This window comes from Larus michahellis, chromosome 9 (genome assembly GCF_964199755.1).
Source record: "Larus michahellis chromosome 9, bLarMic1.1, whole genome shotgun sequence".
Lineage (NCBI taxonomy): Eukaryota > Metazoa > Chordata > Aves > Charadriiformes > Laridae > Larus > Larus michahellis.
In genome coordinates, this window is record NC_133904.1 from 2,735,890 (window position 1) to 2,755,677 (window position 19,788).

Here is a 19,788-nt window from a genome sequence, read left to right on the forward strand (position 1 = left end):
GGCGCTCCCGCGCGGGGCCGTGACGCAGAGCGGCCGCGCGGTGGCAGCGGCTGCCCGGAAAGCTGCAAATGGCGTCGGCGTGACGTCAGGCGGGGGCGGGGCCCGGCGGGTCCCCCCGCGCTGCAGGGGGCGCTGTGGCGGCGGCGTCGGGCGGGCGGCGGAGGATGCTGAGCCGCCTGCAGGAGCTGCGCAAGGAGGAGGAGACGCTGCTGCGGGTGAAGGCGGCGCTGCACGACCAGCTCACCCGCCTCAGGGTCAGCGGCGGCGGGGGGACGGCCCGGGGACCTCCGGGGGGCGGCTGGGGCCGGGCCGGGCCGGTACCCCCGCAGCGGGCGGGGGTTGGGGGTGTGCCGGACCCGCGGCGGGCGGGTGCGGGAGCGCGGGCAGCGGCAGGGCCGGGTCCGCCCGTCTCTCTTCCCTGTTATCTTTTGTGTTTTGAGGCTTGAAGCGCTCCGCGGTTGGGAGCGAGCGGCCCCCCGCCGCCTGGGCGCGGCCGTGGGGGGTGTGTGTGTGTGTGGAGGGGGGGCGGTGGTTGTTCCCGCGGCCTTTTTGTTCCTGCTCTGCGATAATTTCACCAAACACCCGCTGCGCTGAAGGCGGCCGCGGAAAACGCGGCCGGAGCGGGGTCGTCGCTGTCCTGCTGCGCCTTGAAGCCGAGGGTTTTAAACGCTTTGCTGTTGCTGTGGCTGATTGCTCAGAACGATTTAATGCCCGTGTGACAGCTGACTGGAGAGGCCGTTGTGTTGCTGGTTTGCAGGTGGAGGAGCTGGCGCTGCAGTCCATGATCCGCGCCGGAGAGGAGGCCGCGGCCGCCGCCGCCCCCGCGGAGGAGCCTCACGGCGTAAGGGGCGGCCGGGGCGGGGAGCGGGAGAGGAGCGGGGCGCTCCTTCGGGCGGGCGGAGGTCTTTCTGTGGGCGGTTTTTATAGAATCACAGAACGGCTCGGGTTGGAAGGGACCTTAAAGCCCCCCCAGTGGCACCCCCTGCCCTGGGCAGGGACACCTCCCACCAGCCCAGGTTGCTCCAAGCCCCGTCCAACCTGGCCTTGAACCCCTCCAGGGATGGGGCAGCCACAGCTCCTCTGGGCAACCTGGGCCAGGGGCTCACCGCCCTCACAGCCAAGAATTTCTTCCTAATATGCAATCTAAATCTCCCCTCCTTCAGTTTGAAACCATTAGTCCTATCATTACACTCCCTGATCAAGACTCCCTCCCTGTCCTTCCTGTAGCCCCCCTTTAGGGACTGGCAGGGGCTGGAAGGTCTCCCCGGAGCCTTCTCTTCTCCAGGCTGAACCCCCCCAGCTCTCTCAGCCTGTCCTCACAGCAGAGGGGCTCCAGCCCTTTGATCATCTTCGTGGCCCTTTTCATCCAGAGTTCTTGACGTTGATCTTTATGCTGTTCATTAGCAGAATGGCTCAGCTGTAAAATCTGTCCCCCCAGTTGCCGTTTTAGGTCTCAAGGTTTTTCACCTTTTCCCATCCCTGAAAGCAGCATGTTCTTTCCAGGGAGGCTGGGAAATACCGGCTTTATATTGGCGCAGCATCAGTTCACCAATTATTAAGCATTCTGTCTGATACTGTTAATGGGGACGTGCCGGTTTATCCAGCCGACGGAAGGGCATGGCGGTACGGTTATCCTCTCAACTTTTTGCTAAGCATATGGTCAGTCCAAACTAATTGAAACTCTTCTCTGGAGGACTAACTGGTGCTGGTCCCTCTGATGGGCTCGGTCTAGTACTGAGATTTCTAAAAGACACTGTGACTGCACAGTTTCAATAGTGGTTTGAGAAGCATTCTGTGTCGCTGCCTGGCTTGATAATTAGCAAGATGATAAACTTTTTTATTGCGACAGACTCTCGGGCAGATGGACAACGAGGCCGCTATCAATCAAACCGAATTACACCTGAGCCTTCAAGATCATGAAGAGGAGGAGGAAGAGGAGGAATCCGATTCTTGAGAGAAAAAAATCAGAGATGCTTTTTAATACAGACTCAGGAATTTCTTCATTCATATAAAATTCACCAATTTTCATTTTGTCCTGTATATGGATACGAACTTTATGATATGCAAGACCAAGTCTTGGAGTCTAAGGAAGTTACCCTTGAATACGTGAATGTCACAAGCTTGGCACATCTTGACTTAGATGTTTAGAGAATGAAAATTTGCTGCACAAATATGTAGCATAATCCATTCCACATTTAAAACTTAATCTAGCTTACTACATCTTCATAGGTGGATGAGAGAAGTCATTAATTAAGTCAGACTAATTTAACACATACAATAAAAGCAATAATTCATCTGTTGTTTCCTCGTGCTGAAAAATAAAACCAGGCCTTACAGGCTGGTTGTTAAACCAATGATTATATTACAACCTCATTTGCTTAAACCAGGAATTTTAAGATCCACCGTGAGAAAAGATGTGGCCAGGATTGTCTCCAGGCTTTCAGCTGCTACGGTCTCAGTTACACGGAAAACTGGACTTAACGCTCCCTGTAAATGTGACCAAGATGTTGTTGCACTGGGAGAAGCAGATACTGCTCCAGCAACCTACTTCTGAGCGCAGTAACGCGGTGGCCTCTCTTTGTCCCTACTGGTGCTCTTCTTAAGTAATGTCACTCTACTTAAGTACTGACTCCGAAGTATTTTCTACTTCTTGCTCTTTCAGAGTAGCAGCCAACTAGCCTTTTCTTTGTCCACAAATTGTATGGTAAGAATTGGTCCGTGTTACCTGTAATAAGGAACTAATATTTTAAAATTAGTGTTATTTTCTTTTTCCCCTCACAGTAACTTCATAAACCAATGCAAGTCCACCTTCTGCTTTTAAGTGATCTTCAAGGAGGAGTATGAGGAATTTAAGAACTTGTTATAAAATGAAAAGTGATGTGAATTCCCCTCCACAATGTCTTTAATGCTACGGTAACAGGCTAGTGCTGCTCTTACCGATAGACAGTATGTTCTTTCTCCTCGTGGAAGGCAGACGGTGGGTGGTGCAGCTGCTTATTTAACCAATTCTTGAAGACTTGTTTTAAAGCACGGAAACAAAATCTGTTAAGCTGATGACAAGCAATAGAAGTAATATTCTAACTCAGCCACTCTGTCAACCGTCCCACCAGGAAAATAGTCAGTTATATCCAGGGCTGTTCATCGCAGAACTAGTACCTAAAGGTGCTGTTGCTGTCTCTGGCATCACTCAGAGAAAATAGAATAAATCGTCTGCTGAAGTTTGCTTTTAAGAGCAGGAAAGGAACTTGGAAAAGTGTCCAGTGTCCCAGGGCTGGCCAGAACACACGATTAAACCTCCAGTGAGTTCCTGCCACTGCTTGAGGAGAGACTGTTGATCCGGCTCTTACTTGGTTTGTAGCAATAGAAACTGGATGTTGGAATGTAATTGTAGCTTCATCCTGCACTGAAGACTAATTGGTTTTTGAGAATCCTGGCTATCTTAATGAAGGAGCTTAGAATGTGTGTGCAGATTTAGCAAAGCTTTCCCAAGACTCGCAGGTAAATAAACCCAGAATGTCTGAGCTGAAAGTGTTAGAGTTTGGAGTCTAATTCTTTGAAAGTCTGAGTGTGAGGAGTTCAGTAGCCAGCCTCAGCCTCCCCTCGCCTCCCCTCCCATGTTACGGTGCTTGGCCTGTTCAGGGCACTTCACATCCTGGAGTAGTTGCTCTAAGGTTTCATCTCCAAAGGGTAACTCTGACTATGGAAAAAATGTAATTTGTTCCCAGCATGTTTCAGAGTAGTTTTTGTGGATATGAAGTATATCCTTTCTGCCTGCTACCTTTTGTAAATGACTCCCTTGCTTGCTTAAAATAGACCATTTCAATCGCGTGCTGCAATAAAGTACTTTACCTGGTGTCTGGCTACATATAACCCTGCTTGCGTTGTTCAAATTATTGCTATCTGTAGAGAAAACACGTAAAAGGGGATTTAAGATCTCTAAATCTCTGTTCACATACTGAATCTTTCTATTACAAAAAAGTACTGTTGTTTTTCTGTATGTTAGTGGATGTAATTCACAGATAAAGCTCAGGACAGATTTTAAATTAAACATTACACACAGCCTTGTCACTATCACCAGTCACAGTCAAGTGAGGACAAGCTGAAGGAAGCCTTGGACATGTCAATGAGTCATTTCCTACTGCTGATGGGTTGAGGACTATTCTATCTCTCCCTCTGATGATACTCGATACTGTTGACCAAGTGGAATGTCATATCTAGAATGATTTGGATTCCTTTTGGGAAGGAACTTCAGCCACTTCCATGTCTGAAACATCCTTCCAAGGAGCTGAACTTTTTATAGCACTGCTCAGCGCGGCTGTTAGAGAGCAAGACTTTGTGCTGAGGACTCTCCCTGTGCTGTTGTACAGCAACTAGCTTGCCAAGTAACTCCCAGAAGCTGAATGTCTGAAGAAAAATAAGCTGAAGAAATGGGTGTAGTACAATTGCTTTTGGTTAATGACAGGTTACAGCACTGCAGGGAGCATGGAGGACTGGACAGGTTGTGGGAGCACTACCCAGAGAGAGCCTCTGCAGCCAGACTGCCCTCAGACATTCCACAGAAACCTGGTAAACAGGATATTGACACACTGCAATGGCAGTTTTACACATGCAAACTTGTACCTCTCCGAACTGAGGATGGTGCATGCTTGTGGAAAAATACATAGAAAAAGGGTGTGTAATGCAACAACAACTTTTTGTTGTTGAGTTTGAGTTTTAAAAAGAGCTTCAAGAAGTTACTTGATAATATATTTATTAATTCATTGCTAAACATCTGAGAGAATAAAACAATAAAGGATCTTCGTACACTTTAGACACTAACACAGTTGTCATGAATTTTTAGGTTAAAAGAAAGCAAATTGCCTGGATCTTTGTCTTGATTCTGTAGGACACTTCCAAGAACTAACTTTTACAAATCAATTAGAAAGACATACACCACTAAATCCAAGTACGATGATACGTTTTAAAAATAAATATAGAAATATGAACAAGTCTACAATTAGAATATCGCCCTGTACATTCCAAGAAACGCAGAGCTCTTGCCTTCTTTACCTGGAAAGAGAAATCTCTAAAACAACAGCAAAATTGGAACCATTAGGCCTAACTTTCAGATACAGTTTGGCAGCAGCAAAAGCATGCTCAACAGATACAGTTTAGGAGCATCCCTAACCCTTTTTGCATGGGAGAGTAGGTAAGCATGATTGAAGTACCAACGATTTACAAAGAATCTTGATAAAGTTCAAACAAGCTGGGGGCAGACACCCCCAGTGATATTTTCATTAAGAAAGAATATCCATATTCACTTAAAGTCAGCAAGCACTGTAACTTAAACATCTGAACGTTTTGGTCAGTAAACAAATGTAATCCAATACAATACAAATTAGTTTATGACAAAATTTAAAACCATTTGGCACATGCTATAGAGACATTCTTCCTTAAGAGGTGAAATACATGTTTGAACAGGTACAAGCTGAGGAAATAGGACCAAAATAGCATTGTTGTTAACAGATGTACAGTACAGGATTTGCTCTTCCACATTCAGACTCCAGCAGCATGCGTGGGCGTACTCGGTTGGTTAAGGCCTATGGTTGAACAAAGCCACCCCGCAAAATCCACCTCCTCCGCTTCAGATCTCTTAATGAAAGCATGAATCTGAGCAGAGGAGAAGAATATTATTATTCAAGAACTCAATCCATTAAATAATAATTCTGAATAACACGAACTACAACAAATCCAGTTTACTTTCCGTATTCAAGCCAACTATAAAATCTGGCAAACCACACGAAGTGACCAGGAGAGCTTTTCTGCAGGATTACTGAAATAACCAGCACGTGAAATGCACACGTTGTGAAGTATTCCAGAGGAAAACTGCCTACACAGTGCCCATTGCAGAACACTTACACCACAATATGCAATAAGGGTGTGACTCAGCCACTTGAGATAATACTCTGGAAAATGCCTACCCGTGCACAGAAAGGCTTTTTGTAATAGAAAGAGTCCGATTGCGTTTTGCACCCTTATTGCGTAGAAGGATCAGGGCAGGGAAAACTGTTTTCTGCAGTAGTACTTCAGTCCTAGCATTGCACTTAAGCCCGTGAAAAGATTCACTGAAACTGAAAAGGTCATTTCATGTAGAAAACAAAAAAACACATGATGAAAAAAAGAGAGGGGCAAATTTTGAGTTTCACATAAGAGGATAAAAGTATATTAAACTAGTGCATAAGGTAAGTGGAATTTTGTTCTTTCATCCTCCTAAAAGTAATAATCTATATACTTCATTATTGACTACTAAACCCAAGAAAGAGAGAACTGTTTTGCTAATTAATTTAATCACATTAGGTCATATACTAATTGTAATTATCAAATGGCAGACTCCAAAACCCACCAGTTTTGGTCCCCTCATAGGAGCGTGCAAAAGCCTGCAGCCCCTTGAGCTCTGGATTAGAAGAGCAGCCCCCTCTCAGGCTGTTTGAGCTGTTTGTGTCAAGGGCCACAAGCTACACTTAGACCATACGCTCTGATCCCGATCTCGGGTCAGCTGAGGAGCCCAGCCTGCCTGGAAGGGTGCTCTTAGTTTAAGTTAAGAACTTTCACTTACCATCAGCTGCTTCAAATCAGCTCTCTCAGCAGGATTTTTAATTAAACTAGGAAACAAAAAGCATTACACAAGTTACACACTATTATCTTTTAAAATAAAGATCAAGTTATATCATGTAGGTATACTGCTTTGGTCTGAAGACAGCACTCTAGATAAAAGCATTCGGTAATGTACTGCCTCTCAAACATAGATCTGGGCCTGTAAGCAATTCCCTTCTGCAGGCTCCACAGGTACAGTTTTAGGTCCGAAATCCCGAGTATCACTGTTCAGTGGGGGCAGGAGTGAGGGTCTATAACAAAGCTGGAGAGATTAAATTCCCATTTAAATGAAAACTCAACACCTCAAGTTTCTTTTACCCAAGTCTGTTCAAGCTCAGCATCAAGTACAGCTATCACATTACTGTTCTTCCTTTTGGAAACAGTAAACATATACATGTAGCTTTTAATAAATAAACTAACTTTTCAAACTGCCTCCCTTAGCACTTAATATACCGGTTCAGTGCAGGTATTACTGAAGTGCTATTGGAAAAGTAAATAGATGGGAGAATGACTGCTGTGATTGATACTGGTTCAGCGAAGCACTGGGAAAGAAAAAAGCATCTGGAGCCTGCAAGACTGGTGTATCCTATGGAACAGGCACTGCAGAATGCTGTGGAGGTTACCCATAAAAGTAAGGATCTTCCTTTAGAAGCATGTTGTATGATCAGAATCCATAAGGACTATTGTGTCTTCAATGCTGAGGAAGTACTAATCCAAGCTGCACACAGAAGCAGAGACTGTATTTTACAGAGAGGAATCTCTCTCAGCTTTGGGGGTCTCTTTGGAGGCATATGCTGTCAAGCTGGTGCCTGTAAAGTGAGCTTTAAGCACATTAACAGTTGGGAGGAAGAGGATTACACTAATTGAAATTACTCCACATTTGCCAGGACCTATGAGTAAGGACTCTGACTGCCAAGTTTTGATACAGTGAGACAGCAGGGTTGATCCCAAGTGTGCCTCTTTGCAACTCACCATTTGTTAACAAAATCTTGAAATTCAGAACCAAAAACACCATTGGGCAGTTTTGGAGGTGGCTGGGAGGAGAAAAAAAGAAAAAAAAAAATCAGCAGTCATTCAGCATAACTAATACATGATGATGCACAACCTACTCAGGGAGCTACCAATTTTATGTCCTATATGTTGGTAAAGCTGTAAATGCCAAGCACTACCCAGGCCTTCCTTCAAAGCTGAACTCTGAAACAAATGTTGGGCAGACTTCAGCTTCCACGCGTATGAACTAAGGACATGCTGTCATATGATTGATAAAAGCAAAGATGCTGAGTTTATTACTGACTAATTTTGGTTATTACTCACAGCTGCCAGATTTTAGGTGTTTCAGTAATTAATCAGACCCAAGACAGTTTCTATGGTGTTTTTTTGTTGGGTGTGTTGGGTGTTTTTATTTCCTCTCTATACACAGACCTGAATGTGGTTAACACAGCCTTAAGCTGCCATTAAAGAAGGCTCAGAGCAGCTGGCAGTAATTAGCATTATGTTATTCTCCTTACTACTAATCTCCAGTTTGGGGAAGGGAAGATGCCCTGCACATCATTAGCTCTATAATCTTTTTGATCTAAATATTTTGTCCCAGGGAATGAGTTTGTTCAGGTTCTGAATTCAAAAAGAATTCTGATAAAGAAAGAAGGGGAGCTATGTAAACTTGCATAATATCGTCTTGTTTTCCATGACATTTGCTACGGGATCACAGTTAAGTTCTCATTCTTACACCATGGATCCTGCAAGCACTTACACTTGGGTTACTTGTATGTACAGAGCTGAGACATGGCATGCACCGAGTTACCCACGGGCGTACAGACTGCTGGATGTAGCAGCTCACGCTGAAGACTGCCTGTGCTACAGCAGAGGCGGCAGAAGATAATCTTGCCAAATTCTCAACTACTGCAGCTCTTGAGCTTAAACTGTTCTCCTCAGGGATGCTCTAAGAGCAGGACCACAGTATCTTAAGTAATCCAACGCTAACTCTATTCCAAGAGTTAGTGCTGTCATGTTGGAGTGTTATATAATAAGCCAAAATAGGTTTGTAATGCAAGAGGAGAATTGTGCGTGCAGAGGAGGAACAGAAGCAATTTATCAGTACGTGTACAGTAGCGTATGCAATGCTGGTCTTTGCAGGGACCCAGACACCAACTGTGCTTTTTAAGCGTCAGACACTTTTTCACAGTTCATTCACCTGGAACAATTACATTATCCAGCTGCTACAAATGACAACTAGCATCAGCATGCTTTTTGGTTTTGTTTTGGTTGGGTTTTTTTTTTGAAGGACACAAGCAGTGGACTCGTGAGTTTCAGCAGCACTTGTGAAAATACTGGAAACAGATTATCAATTGTAAAATACCAATCCCTATTAACCAGCCTTGTAGCTTAGCTATTTGAAAGATACAGTATTATAAATTAGGTTGTTTGTAAGACTAGAAGAAAAAGCCCAGTTTTGTATATGCTTGATTGTACTGTTTGCTATTAACCATCCTAACAGGTTGCACGATCCAGGCTGGAAAACCCATAAGCCTACTTAAAGAATGCAAAGAAATGAACTAAAATTCTCCCGGGAATAATTTAAAAATCAAGCCAACACACATAACAAGGATGTCTCTCATACTGCAGCAATAAAAGATGAAAGATATGACTTACCCTAACTGTAACCCCACACCCCCTCAAATTCTGGAATGCTTTAAAAGCTTACAATTGTATTAGTACAAGTGCAAATAACTGATTACCTCATTGACGATGTAATCGAGAAGTTCAAAGATTGCCATTGGGGGTCTGCTGTCCGGTCCATAGGCTAAGATGAAATTGTAGAAGTGGAAAAATACAGTGTTACTCTCCTCCCATGGTGGAGGTATTTTAAGAAGCTGACAGTCACGTACTCTGTTCTTACATGGTGGACTTGCTGGCACCCAGTAGACTTACAGGAAAAAAGTGGAACAGCAACAGGGTAATACTTTCATGCAAGAAGACATAGTTTTCAGGTCTGACCCAAACCATGAACTTCACTGGGAATCTTCCTACTGTACTTTGATCAGCATCACATCTTAGAGATATGAACCAATTCAACAGAATGGGATCTTAATGGTGCTCATGAACAGCTCAGTTACCAACAAAAGCATCTCTGGTCCTTGATTCTCAAACTCAGATACTTCCTCACAGCGAGACAGAGCCAGGTGCCCAATACAATCCTGATTTTTTTAAAGTTTAAAGCCACACTATGCAGATCAGTATCAGGTAAGGAAGACCTTTAAGCTGACAGAGAAGGGTACCAGAAAAAGATGATAGTAACTTACAGCTCACTGGTCGACCAGGTGTTCTTTGCCTGGGTGAGGTCTCGGTGACTGGAGAATCTCCCTCTACTGGGCAGCCAAACATTAATTCAAGCTCCTTAGAGTCAGGAGGAGGAATCGGGTATCTGCCAATAGCCATTTCTACCAGCGACAACCCCATACTCCATATATCCGATTGCACCGAATAATGAGTTCCCTGTAGTCTTTCCGGCTGCCAAAAAAAAATAAGTGGGGGGGGAAGACAGTATTGTAACAAGAAAGAAAAAAAATTGCATTCTGCAATAGCCTGGATAAAATGAAGAATGAAACCGCAACTTATTAGTATGACATCTTCCAGTGAGTGACTTATTGATCTTTTTCTTTAAATATCTCATCTGGAGTTCCAGAAGTTTCACAAACATTGCATACCACCACTGCAAATAAAACTTGGAGACTTCTAAAAAAATGATGCTATTATGTTGCTATTTTATTTCTTTAGCATAGTATCTAAATGTTGCAACTATTAATGATGATGGGATAATTAAAGAGCAAGAAAGCAAAACTAATATTGGCAACTGAAGATTCACCTGGTTTCCCTGAGAAGCTGCTCTTGCTTTTCTGCTTTGGGAAGGAGAGGGGAATTAACTTTATGGATTCTATATGGGTCCAAATGCAACCTGGTGCTCTAGCGATAGCCTTGTGGTTTGTGACACTTCTCAGCTGATCCCATTCTGATAGCTCCCTACAGCAGAAATGCATTTAGCAAGGACTTGTATATACATGCATACTGCAGCTCTAGATCCATATTCAAATAATTTCTACATAAACTGTTGAGCTGTATAATCCACTGAAATGATAATAAAACATAACACGCAAATCGAATGATAATGTATAATGCAGGCCACAGACCTTTCCTGGAGGTACAGTGATTGATAACTACCTACAAGATAGGAAGACAAACATGTGCTCTGCCAGCTTAACCACTCACACATTATGGCCTGACAAACAAAAATGCAATAGGCTTAAATTTTTCTCAGGAAAAAAAACAACAACAAACTGGAAAGGGACAAACACAAGTTCTGGACAGATTATATGCACATGCTAATATAAGTATTAAAAAAAATGTATGCAGGTAAGAGACTCAGCTAAAAATTCATTTTATATTGTCTTTAGGAGACTCAAACACCATTTAGGTATGGCATTTTTTTTGTCAGTTGAATCATGATTAAAGCCATATCTGGATATTCCAGTCACATTGCTCCAAAGATCCTCAGTTTTGAGCAGCGTACCCATCTTCTGTTTGTGCCTAAAGAACTAAAACATACGATTATTTCTTAATCAACTCCTTTTACTTAGTTTTTGCACTTGCTTTATCAGTACTATGTTGAGTGCTGAATATGGTTACTGCAATTTTTAATACACTGATGTACATCATCCTTGGATCCATTTTTACTACGACTTCTCCAAGAAAACGTTCACTTTACTTTTCTGTTCTCTTTTTAAAAATCAAGCTCTATTTTACCAAAACAGTGCAGATTCTTGCCTGACTATATGCATATTTTGGAAACAAATATGTATCATTTGAAACTTATTCTCACAGAACGTGAGAATGCAGTATTACCGTAAAGCGTATTCCCTCTCCCATAATGCGTGATAGTTTTCTTCAATTAGTTTTGTAACATTTACTGAGATTATATTTGTGCTTTCTCTGGTGTCCCACCTCAGCTAGTCCCAAAGCCATCTGGATAAACTACACAATTGCTGGACAATGGATAAAAATGTCCCAAAACAAAGATACACAAAAAAATTATCATAAAATATAAGTGTAAAGGAAGGAGTGAGTGGATGAGAAAAAGCAGGAAACACACTGTACTAGTTATACAAAAGTAACTAAAATCTAGAAAATATGTTCAAGTTAAGCATTGTTGACTATACACACCTTCATTTGGTAGAACAGACATTGTTTGGCATGTCACAATTCTATAGCTATTATTTGAAAAAGTATGCTACGGGAGATACTGCAAGAAAGGGTCCTTCAGACAGTATCAAAAAGAATAGATGAAATCACCATCATGGCTTGGTCTGTGACATGATGACAGAGAGCAAAGCCAAATCTCAGCCTGTATCAACAACAGACTGAAGAAAACTGAAGGCAGACAGCACTTTGGTCTCATTCCTTCTACTAGGAGAAAAAGGACAAGCCAGTAGTATGTCAAGGGCCCAGAAGAGATGGAGCTGACAATTTTTTTTTGCTAATTAGCAACAGCCCCTAAACGTATGTGGGAACATAAGTCACAGTTTTATTTCAAGTATGTTACCAATATTAAATGACAAAAAAAAGAGAATACTGCCTTTGATGTTGAAATGCAGGTCCCATGCTGAGCAGACGCAGCATTATTATGCTTTTTTCCTTTAAATTTAAGCCCACACAGTTTCAATCCTACAACAGAATCTCTGAGCGCTCCAATTGTATGAGTTAACTGGCTGTATGTTGAACAAGGCGAGCACATTAGAATAAGAGACCTGTTATTTCCATTAACTGTGCCTTTCACATAATGCAAAGAGTTTATCTGAAGGGCAAGTTTCAAGGTATTCCTCATACACAGGAATATGTAAACAGTCTCAGATTAGCTGTCATGGCCTTGTCCGCACCAACCACTCCCATGCTTTCTCCTGTTGCTGCAGCCGCGCTGGGTTGCGGGAGCAGTCACAGCAGGGTCACTAGCAAGGCAGCAGCTTGCCTAGAAGTGACCACAGCAAAATGCTGGCGTGGAAAGAGAACCACACTTAATAAGGAAGGCAAACTATAAATACTGGGCTTTTTTGGAGACATGCGTATACAAAACCCAAATGCATTAACCAGTTGGATTCTGCAACATAGATGCAATTGCATCTCTTCTGTAATCTTTTGCATCTCTTATAAAACATTCCAAGTTGGTTGGCTTTTCTTGCAACAGTTTTTTTCCCCCACCCCCAATCTCATACAATACTGGGATATTCCTGGAACGCAGGAAGCACTGAACTATGAACAGCAGTAGTAACGGCAATAGTTGGTTTCTTGTTGGATTACTGGACTTGTGATAACTCTACTATAACGTATAGTAAACTCAAAGCTATAAAATCTGTACTTACAGACATGTAGGAGCGTGTGCCAACAAACGAGTTTGCCATAGAGTCTATCAGTTGTCCACTGACACCAAAATCACAAAGCTTGATTTCACCTCTAGAGTTTACCAAAATGTTAGATGGTTTAACATCTGGAAAAAAATGAATGGATGATTTATAATAGATAAATGGGAAATTTGACAATGAAAGTAACATGAAAGGTGAGAGTTACCATGTGACTCCCTTTGTTTCCCTTCTAACTACGACACAATTCTATCCCTTCTCTGGGAATACTCATAGAAGAGATTCAGTTCCCTACTCAGTGCCATTTTACAGGCTTTTGATTTAAATACAGATAAACGAAGAGAAATTTTTTAAGTTACAACTAATACAAAAAGGCTGTTAGCTTTGTTACAATTTCACCCTGTTTCTTGTCTTTCAAATATTAAGTTTGGGCATCTCCACCCTCCTTGCAATGACTAATATTTGAGATAAATCTGAAAGTGTATGTCAGCATAACTCCTCTTTAATGATGCTCTTTTGCCTAGAAATAGTCCATAAAGAGGCCCCACATATTAATTTTAGAAAGGTCAATGAACTACAGCAGCCACACCGTCATCCCTAACTTGGCCTTTATATGTACATAAGCAAAAATCAAAAATCATCCTATAGCAAAACAGTTCTTGGAGTTTGTTCTTGCTGGTCTGGGTGGTCTTGTTTTTGTTTGTTGTTGTCTCCTTTTTTTTTTTAAAGCTCTGAAAAAATAATTATCCTATTACTGAAATGCTGCATTTAAAATACTTTGAGATTGTTTTCCTGTGATAGAACCACCTCATGATTTTGAATTCATCACTTTTTCTAAATGGAAACTTAATAAGGGTCACTGGTAGCTAAGCAACTAATAACAGCTATTTGTGAATGCAAAGGTACAGAGAACAATTGTTTAGTACTTCTTTTACAGCTGTAAGAAGTTTTTTTAATATACCTTGCTGCTTAGCTAGTCATTACTAATGCATTATCGAGATAAGTAATCAACAGCTCACATCTGCCGAGTAATGCGTACAGAAAAAAGGGTACTATAAATTTGTTTTGAAGAAAGAGACCAGCTCAGCCTATCAGAATTTCACTTTAGACTCTACTATTCAACAGCAAATCCAGAAGTCTATAGTCTGTAGCGTATTTTCATTTGCTTTTCACTTTTAAACACAAATATATTCCAGGTAGCTTTCATTTCAGTGACTGAGGAACTGACCTTTGTGATGTCAATGGGATGTCACTGGAAAGATGATACTAATGTGACTCCTCATCACTGGAAAAAAAGATCTCCATGCAGGTTATGCCTCACTGACCAAGATCCATGGAGATTGGAAATTAAGACAAAACTGTGATTTAGCTGTTTCTCCCTCCAGCCCCCTTTTAAAGAACATAACAAAGCTTGAATAAAGTTATCTACTTTTGGAAATTGTGGCTATGTTTTCTGGTTCCTGACGTCATCTTTCTAGGTAACTGAAACTGCCCAGGCACACTGGAAACTGTTTTGTGATGATTTGTATATACCCAAGTTCTAGGCTCAGCTACAGGACAGCGAGCCTACGGCTTGTCCACTTTACTTGGAGCAAGCATCAGCCTGTCAAAAATCCACAGAGTGATCTAACACAAAAGTACTCCCTAGTCTTAACACAGATGAAGCCATGCCCGCGTACAGCTTCTTCCTACTGCCAAGAAAATCCCAGCTGCTTTTGCCAGGTACAGTCTCCCTCCTTATGGAGGTGAAAGAATATGGACATGTATTTTGCGTGTACTACTTTTAATTCCCCATCCCTAGGAAAGTAACTGAGTTATAAACATTGCTCTCCTCAATAGGTTTTCCTCCTGTAAGAGGAGCAGAGGTACTGGGCAGTTTGTGGAGCTGTTTACCAGACAGGAAAAATATTACACACTGGTTAACTCGGGGCAGGGCTTCAGTAAAGAGATTTTAGAGGCCTTCTGAACCTTCTGCAATTTCTACCTCCTTTGTGCAAGTTTTGACCACTCACCGTAAGTACACTTTACAATGAAAAGGAAGAACCTAGTCCAGCTTGACCTACCAGTTTAGAATTCCATCGGAAAAAACAAATAAATAGCCAAACCAAGCAGATGTTGGTGCAGTGAAGCAGGCAGCAGAGATTAGAGAAGATTAGAGATTCCCAGCTGCACAGGAACCTTCACCTAAAGTTCTGTGTAAAAGCAAGGTGGAAAAACCAATGTTTGCAAAATACGCTGGAAGCACTGCAGAGCCTGAACAAGTTATAGATATGGCCTTTAGATTTGTACTGCTTATCTATGCCCATCTACTAGTTCAATTCAGAACAAAGACATAAATCCTTGCTTATCTCTAAAGCTCATTAATATTTCATGTTCATAATTAAATGGCAAAAAAACAACATTACCATTTCATTGTCAGTGAACCATGTGACATCCCCTTTATGAGCGTCTTACATGCTCTAGAATCCACCTGGTCTTTTGAAGACTTAACCTTTTGCCTTCAGTGTTTCTGTGGCTGATAGTACCACACTGTAACTGCCTTACAATAGCACAGCAAATCAGGACTCCTCACTGGAGTTTTATATGAACCTTGCCTTCCCCTTAGCATTTTCACTTTCCTTGCAAGGTGCCCAGTGTGATCACAGTGTGAGGTTTGGAATGCTGCTGTCTTTCCATCCCTCTGAATGTAGCGCGCTATGCTATTTTAACTCCAGCGTGTCTGAGCACTTAAGCAGTTTCTCTGGAAACCACAGATTTGTGTTGCCAAAGGGAACAGGAATGCCAAAGCATCCTTCAAAATACATGCAGTAACTTGCAAGAAGCTGATAAATCTAGAAAGGAAGTCCAAGTACGCTACGTAAGTAAAGTACTTAAGCTTTAAAGAAAATGAAAGGACATTTCATGTATCACCCCAGACAATCCAGAAACAGAGCTCTGCAATTCTAGAGAAGACAGTCCAGAGGGACGGATACATGACACTGAGGAGGGAGCTAGTTAATACAAAGAAAAGAAGTTTCCAAAATTTATAGGGCGTCTTGCAGTCTCTGTAAGAGATATGCCTCCTCTGCCCAAGCCCCGCTCTCCCCCACAGGCACAAACCTAGTTAATTCTGCAAGAAAGGTGGCCCCCGACATTATCCTAACTCCATCAGGCAAGAATTTCTTTTGTACAGAAGTTACCAAGTAGGCAGACACTGGAGAACATACTTGTCCTGCAGCACATTATTGGTATCTTCCAATCAATCTCAATTTCCCAAAGCAGGATCTCAGGAGAATAATTTCGAAGCTAACACACTAGAAGAGACCACTGAAATTGCGGTACCTCCTGCCCAGCTGGGCTGCAACTGGAGTTCAGAAATCTTACAAAGCACTTTCTATGCAAGAAGAGACTTTCCGGAGAGAATTACACTCCAGACTGTGCTCAAAAACAAGTAAAATTATGTTCTGATTAACTTATAGGATTTTTAGTCATCCAGAGACAAAACACAGCAAAAAAAAAAGTTTGTGTGTCTTCATAACCTGCAGCAATATACTTTCTAATTAGTTACAGGACATTTCTTTCCTTGTCATTTAGTGCCTCCTGGGATTAACCACAAAGGTAAACAGGACTGTAGAAGTAGCATTTTCTGTAACATTCCCTGTTACAGATATCTTTAACAGAATAGGAAATAATAATGAAAACATCTACCATAGCCACACTCCTTACCCCTTTCTTTTCTGTGCCTGCTTTGTATCCCACCAGTTTGACTTTCCAGTTTCTATCATGCCTTTTCAGAGAAGACCAAAACAAAGCATGGCAGTCCAGATGAGCTAACAGTCTATAAAAAGACTGTATTTTCCATTCCTTCCTTAATAAGCCCTAATGACTTTTTCCTTGAGCTGTCTGTAATGACAAGCGAATACTTTTCGCCAGAGCTCACAGTTAGTCCAGGAGAGATCTTGTGTGTGGAAGCAGTTTAAGCTGAACCTCATGTTGAGCAGCCACCATATTCCATTTGGGTTTTTGCAGTCCTACTTCATGACCAATCCAAGCAAGTGCATCACTGACAAGTTTTACTGACTATATTTTTGTCCTTTTCTTTCAGGTCAGCATTCAGAATGCTGCGCGCTGGCTTCTGCTGATCATTACGGAAAAATTAACATCTTTCATAATCTTTACCCTGCAAGACATCCTGTGATTTTTTCCCCTATGGTGATGCAAAGTCCTTGGTTTTACTGACCCACAACAATGCTGAAGTCCTAGCTGCACTGACCATCCTCAAATGCCATCAACTACACCAACATACAGACCTTCACCACTCTCTACTCAAAGGCAGTATTCAATCTCTTATCTCAAAAATAGTCTTTTGATGAGGTTGCATAGCCCAAGAAAAATAGGTCGTCCTAAACTGTTCTGTATGCACGTAAGTCTATTGAACAGTTCATTAGAACACTAAAAGCCAGACAAAGAATTACCTGAAGCTCCTGACAACTTGATTTAAACTGATTTTTCTTCCCCAGATTTATGCACGGTGCAACAAAAACACTGACATGAGCACTCAATTTATAAAGTCTACATTAATGGGTCAGACCCATCAAGAAGTTAAAACACAAGCTGGATGCCTGAAAGTTTTAAAGGGGGGATCCCATACACACATTCCTCTCCCCCCCTGCCCCAAGTCTTATTTTGTAGCCTTACATTGCATCAAAAAATCCAAACCACCAAACAAAAAATCCGCAACAAACAAAAATACTGAGAATGGTGTGTTTTTCTGCTGGGTAGGCAATACAGCTATTTTGACATGAAATAGCTCCTTTTCTAAATAAAACATATAAGCTCACATCTGACATCTTACTGTTAGAAGAGGGTTTATAGCATTGTACTTCTACTTTTCCTGGTAATCTCAATGGCCAGGTCAATATTACAAACTGTTGCTGATATTGCAGTGTCACACACAAGTAACAAAACGCAGTAATGGAATAAATTCCTCCCTGAAAATGAGTTATCACAAGCCTTGCTCTCTTTAAGAACAATTTTTTTTTGCCTGACATTGCTATGTACTCATGTTTAACGAGGACGTTTATTCATTTTTTTATTTATTTTTTTTAAGTCCCCCCACTCCCAACACAACACCAAAAAACCTCACCAAACCAAGCCCAGCAATTGCACACATTTTTCTCCAGGGACAGGATGAGTGAGAACAAGCAGTACATGTCAGATGTTGGTCACACTGCGTCAGTGCAGTGCTAGATAATCACTGAGGGCAAACTATAGGGGCTAGAGAAAGTAAACCACAAAAACCTCCAATTATTATAGCTGTGTCACCAAAGTAATGCTGATACAGTTATATCAGGAGAAACATGCTATTTATTTCAGCTGGGACTCAAGAAATGAGGAAAAAGCTTCACGTGCGGTAGAAGAGCTTTCCCAGTATAACATACTGACATTCTTATACTACAGACCTGGCTCCATTTTGGCTTCACTAGGTAGAACCCTTAACCCAGGGCCATATGATTGCAAGATTTCTTAATATGTAATACATTTTAAAAGCCTAAGACAGACAGTAAAATGATGCTGTAAGAAGCTTTTTTTGTTTTTAAATTACAAAAAGGCCAAGCACCCAATATTATCAAATAGCAGGGAAGTTAATACATTTACAAAGGTATTCTTGAATTTTGAAGCCTCATTTAACATTCAGACATGCATTATTGAAGCATGTTCTAACAACAATAAACCCTACTGAAACCATTTCATTCTACGTACTTTTCACGTATCACATTTTTTCCACTTGCCAGTCCCTCACTAATCTCAGAGTACCACACAACAGTACAGGCAGCATGCACCTGGGCACTGGTCAAGCTCCAGAAGAAAGCATCACACTGCAGAACAGCATCTTCCTCATAAATCTGACATGGAAACTGAACTAGGGCCCTCCTCAACTAAGATAAGGGACAAGGGACAACAGGCACAAACTGTAACACAGAAGTTCCACCTGAACACATGGAAAAATTTCTTTACTTTGAGGGTGCCAGAGCCCTGGAACAGGCTGCCCAGAGAGGTTGTGAAGTCTCCTTCTCTAAAGATATTCAAAACCCGCCTGGACGCGATCCTGTGCAACCTGCTCTGTGTGACCCTGCTTTGGCAGGAGGGGGTGTGGTGGTGGACTAGGTGATTTCCAAAGGTCCCTTCCAACCCCTACTATTCTGTGATAAGCTGTAACAGCTCAGGCTAGTGTACCAGCTTAGTGATAGGCTGAGGGGTAATGGTTTTAAACTGAAGGAGGGTAGATTAAATTGGATATCAGCAAGAAATTCTTGGCTGTGAGGGTGTTGAGCCCCTGGCCCAGGTTGCCCAGAGAAGCTGTGGCTGCCCCATCCCTGGAGGGGTTCAAGGCCAGGTTGGACGGGGCTTGGAGCAACCTGGGCTGGTGGGAGGTGTCCCTGCCCAGGGCAGGGGGGTTGGAACTAGATGATCTTTAAGGTCTCTTCCAACCCAAACCAGCCTATGATTCTATGAGGTCCAACTTAGATATGAGAGTCTACAGATAATGCACAAAGGGCAACCTGTAGGACAGACAGATTGGTGGAGAGGACCAAAGGCAGAAGTCAGCAAGTTTGGCTCCATACGTCAAGAGATGGAAACATTGTTCTGACTTTTAGCTGCTAGCACTAGTTATGCTCAACTTCCAAAATGTTATTTTAGCTCCCACTTTATCAGACATCACACATTTCAATGAATTTCTGCAAAAAGTGTACAAACTCATGTATTCCTA

The 19,788-nt window shown here is 42.1% G+C and overlaps 2 protein-coding genes across 2 annotated transcripts in view; one reads left to right on the top strand and one right to left on the bottom strand.

The window, feature by feature from the left end:
• The first annotated feature begins 113 nt into the window (after positions 1–113).
• On the top strand, positions 114–3,870 carry SNAPC5 (small nuclear RNA activating complex polypeptide 5). The gene is made up of 3 exons (XM_074600068.1): positions 114–254; positions 758–841; positions 1,850–3,870. Exons 1-3 carry the CDS (start codon positions 165–167, stop codon positions 1,952–1,954), a joined length of 279 nt encoding a protein of 92 aa, XP_074456169.1. The 5' UTR covers positions 114–164; the 3' UTR covers positions 1,955–3,870.
• Positions 3,871–4,733: 863 nt separating this feature from the next.
• Positions 4,734–19,788, bottom strand: part of MAP2K1 (mitogen-activated protein kinase kinase 1) — a 39,732-nt gene continuing 24,677 nt past the window's right edge. Inside the window, exons 6-11 of the mRNA XM_074600067.1 lie at positions 13,041–13,165; positions 9,933–10,140; positions 9,369–9,433; positions 7,606–7,667; positions 6,596–6,641; positions 4,734–5,649 (exon numbers count right to left, since the gene is read on the bottom strand). Of these exons, the coding sequence (XP_074456168.1) occupies positions 5,536–5,649; positions 6,596–6,641; positions 7,606–7,667; positions 9,369–9,433; positions 9,933–10,140; positions 13,041–13,165 (620 nt within the window). The 3' untranslated portion in view covers positions 4,734–5,535. The remainder of the gene's footprint in view (positions 5,650–6,595; positions 6,642–7,605; positions 7,668–9,368; positions 9,434–9,932; positions 10,141–13,040; positions 13,166–19,788) is intronic.

Excerpts from the sequence above, each read along its gene's own strand:
- SNAPC5 (XM_074600068.1), top strand. The coding sequence starts at position 165 with ATGCTGAGCCGCCTGCAGGAGCTGCGCAAGGAGGAGGAGACGCTGCTG. Across the intron at positions 255-757 it reads ACCAGCTCACCCGCCTCAGG|GTGGAGGAGCTGGCGCTGCA; the intron begins GTCAGCGGCGGC and ends GCTGGTTTGCAG. Across the intron at positions 842-1,849 it reads CCGCGGAGGAGCCTCACGGC|ACTCTCGGGCAGATGGACAA; the intron begins GTAAGGGGCGGC and ends TTATTGCGACAG.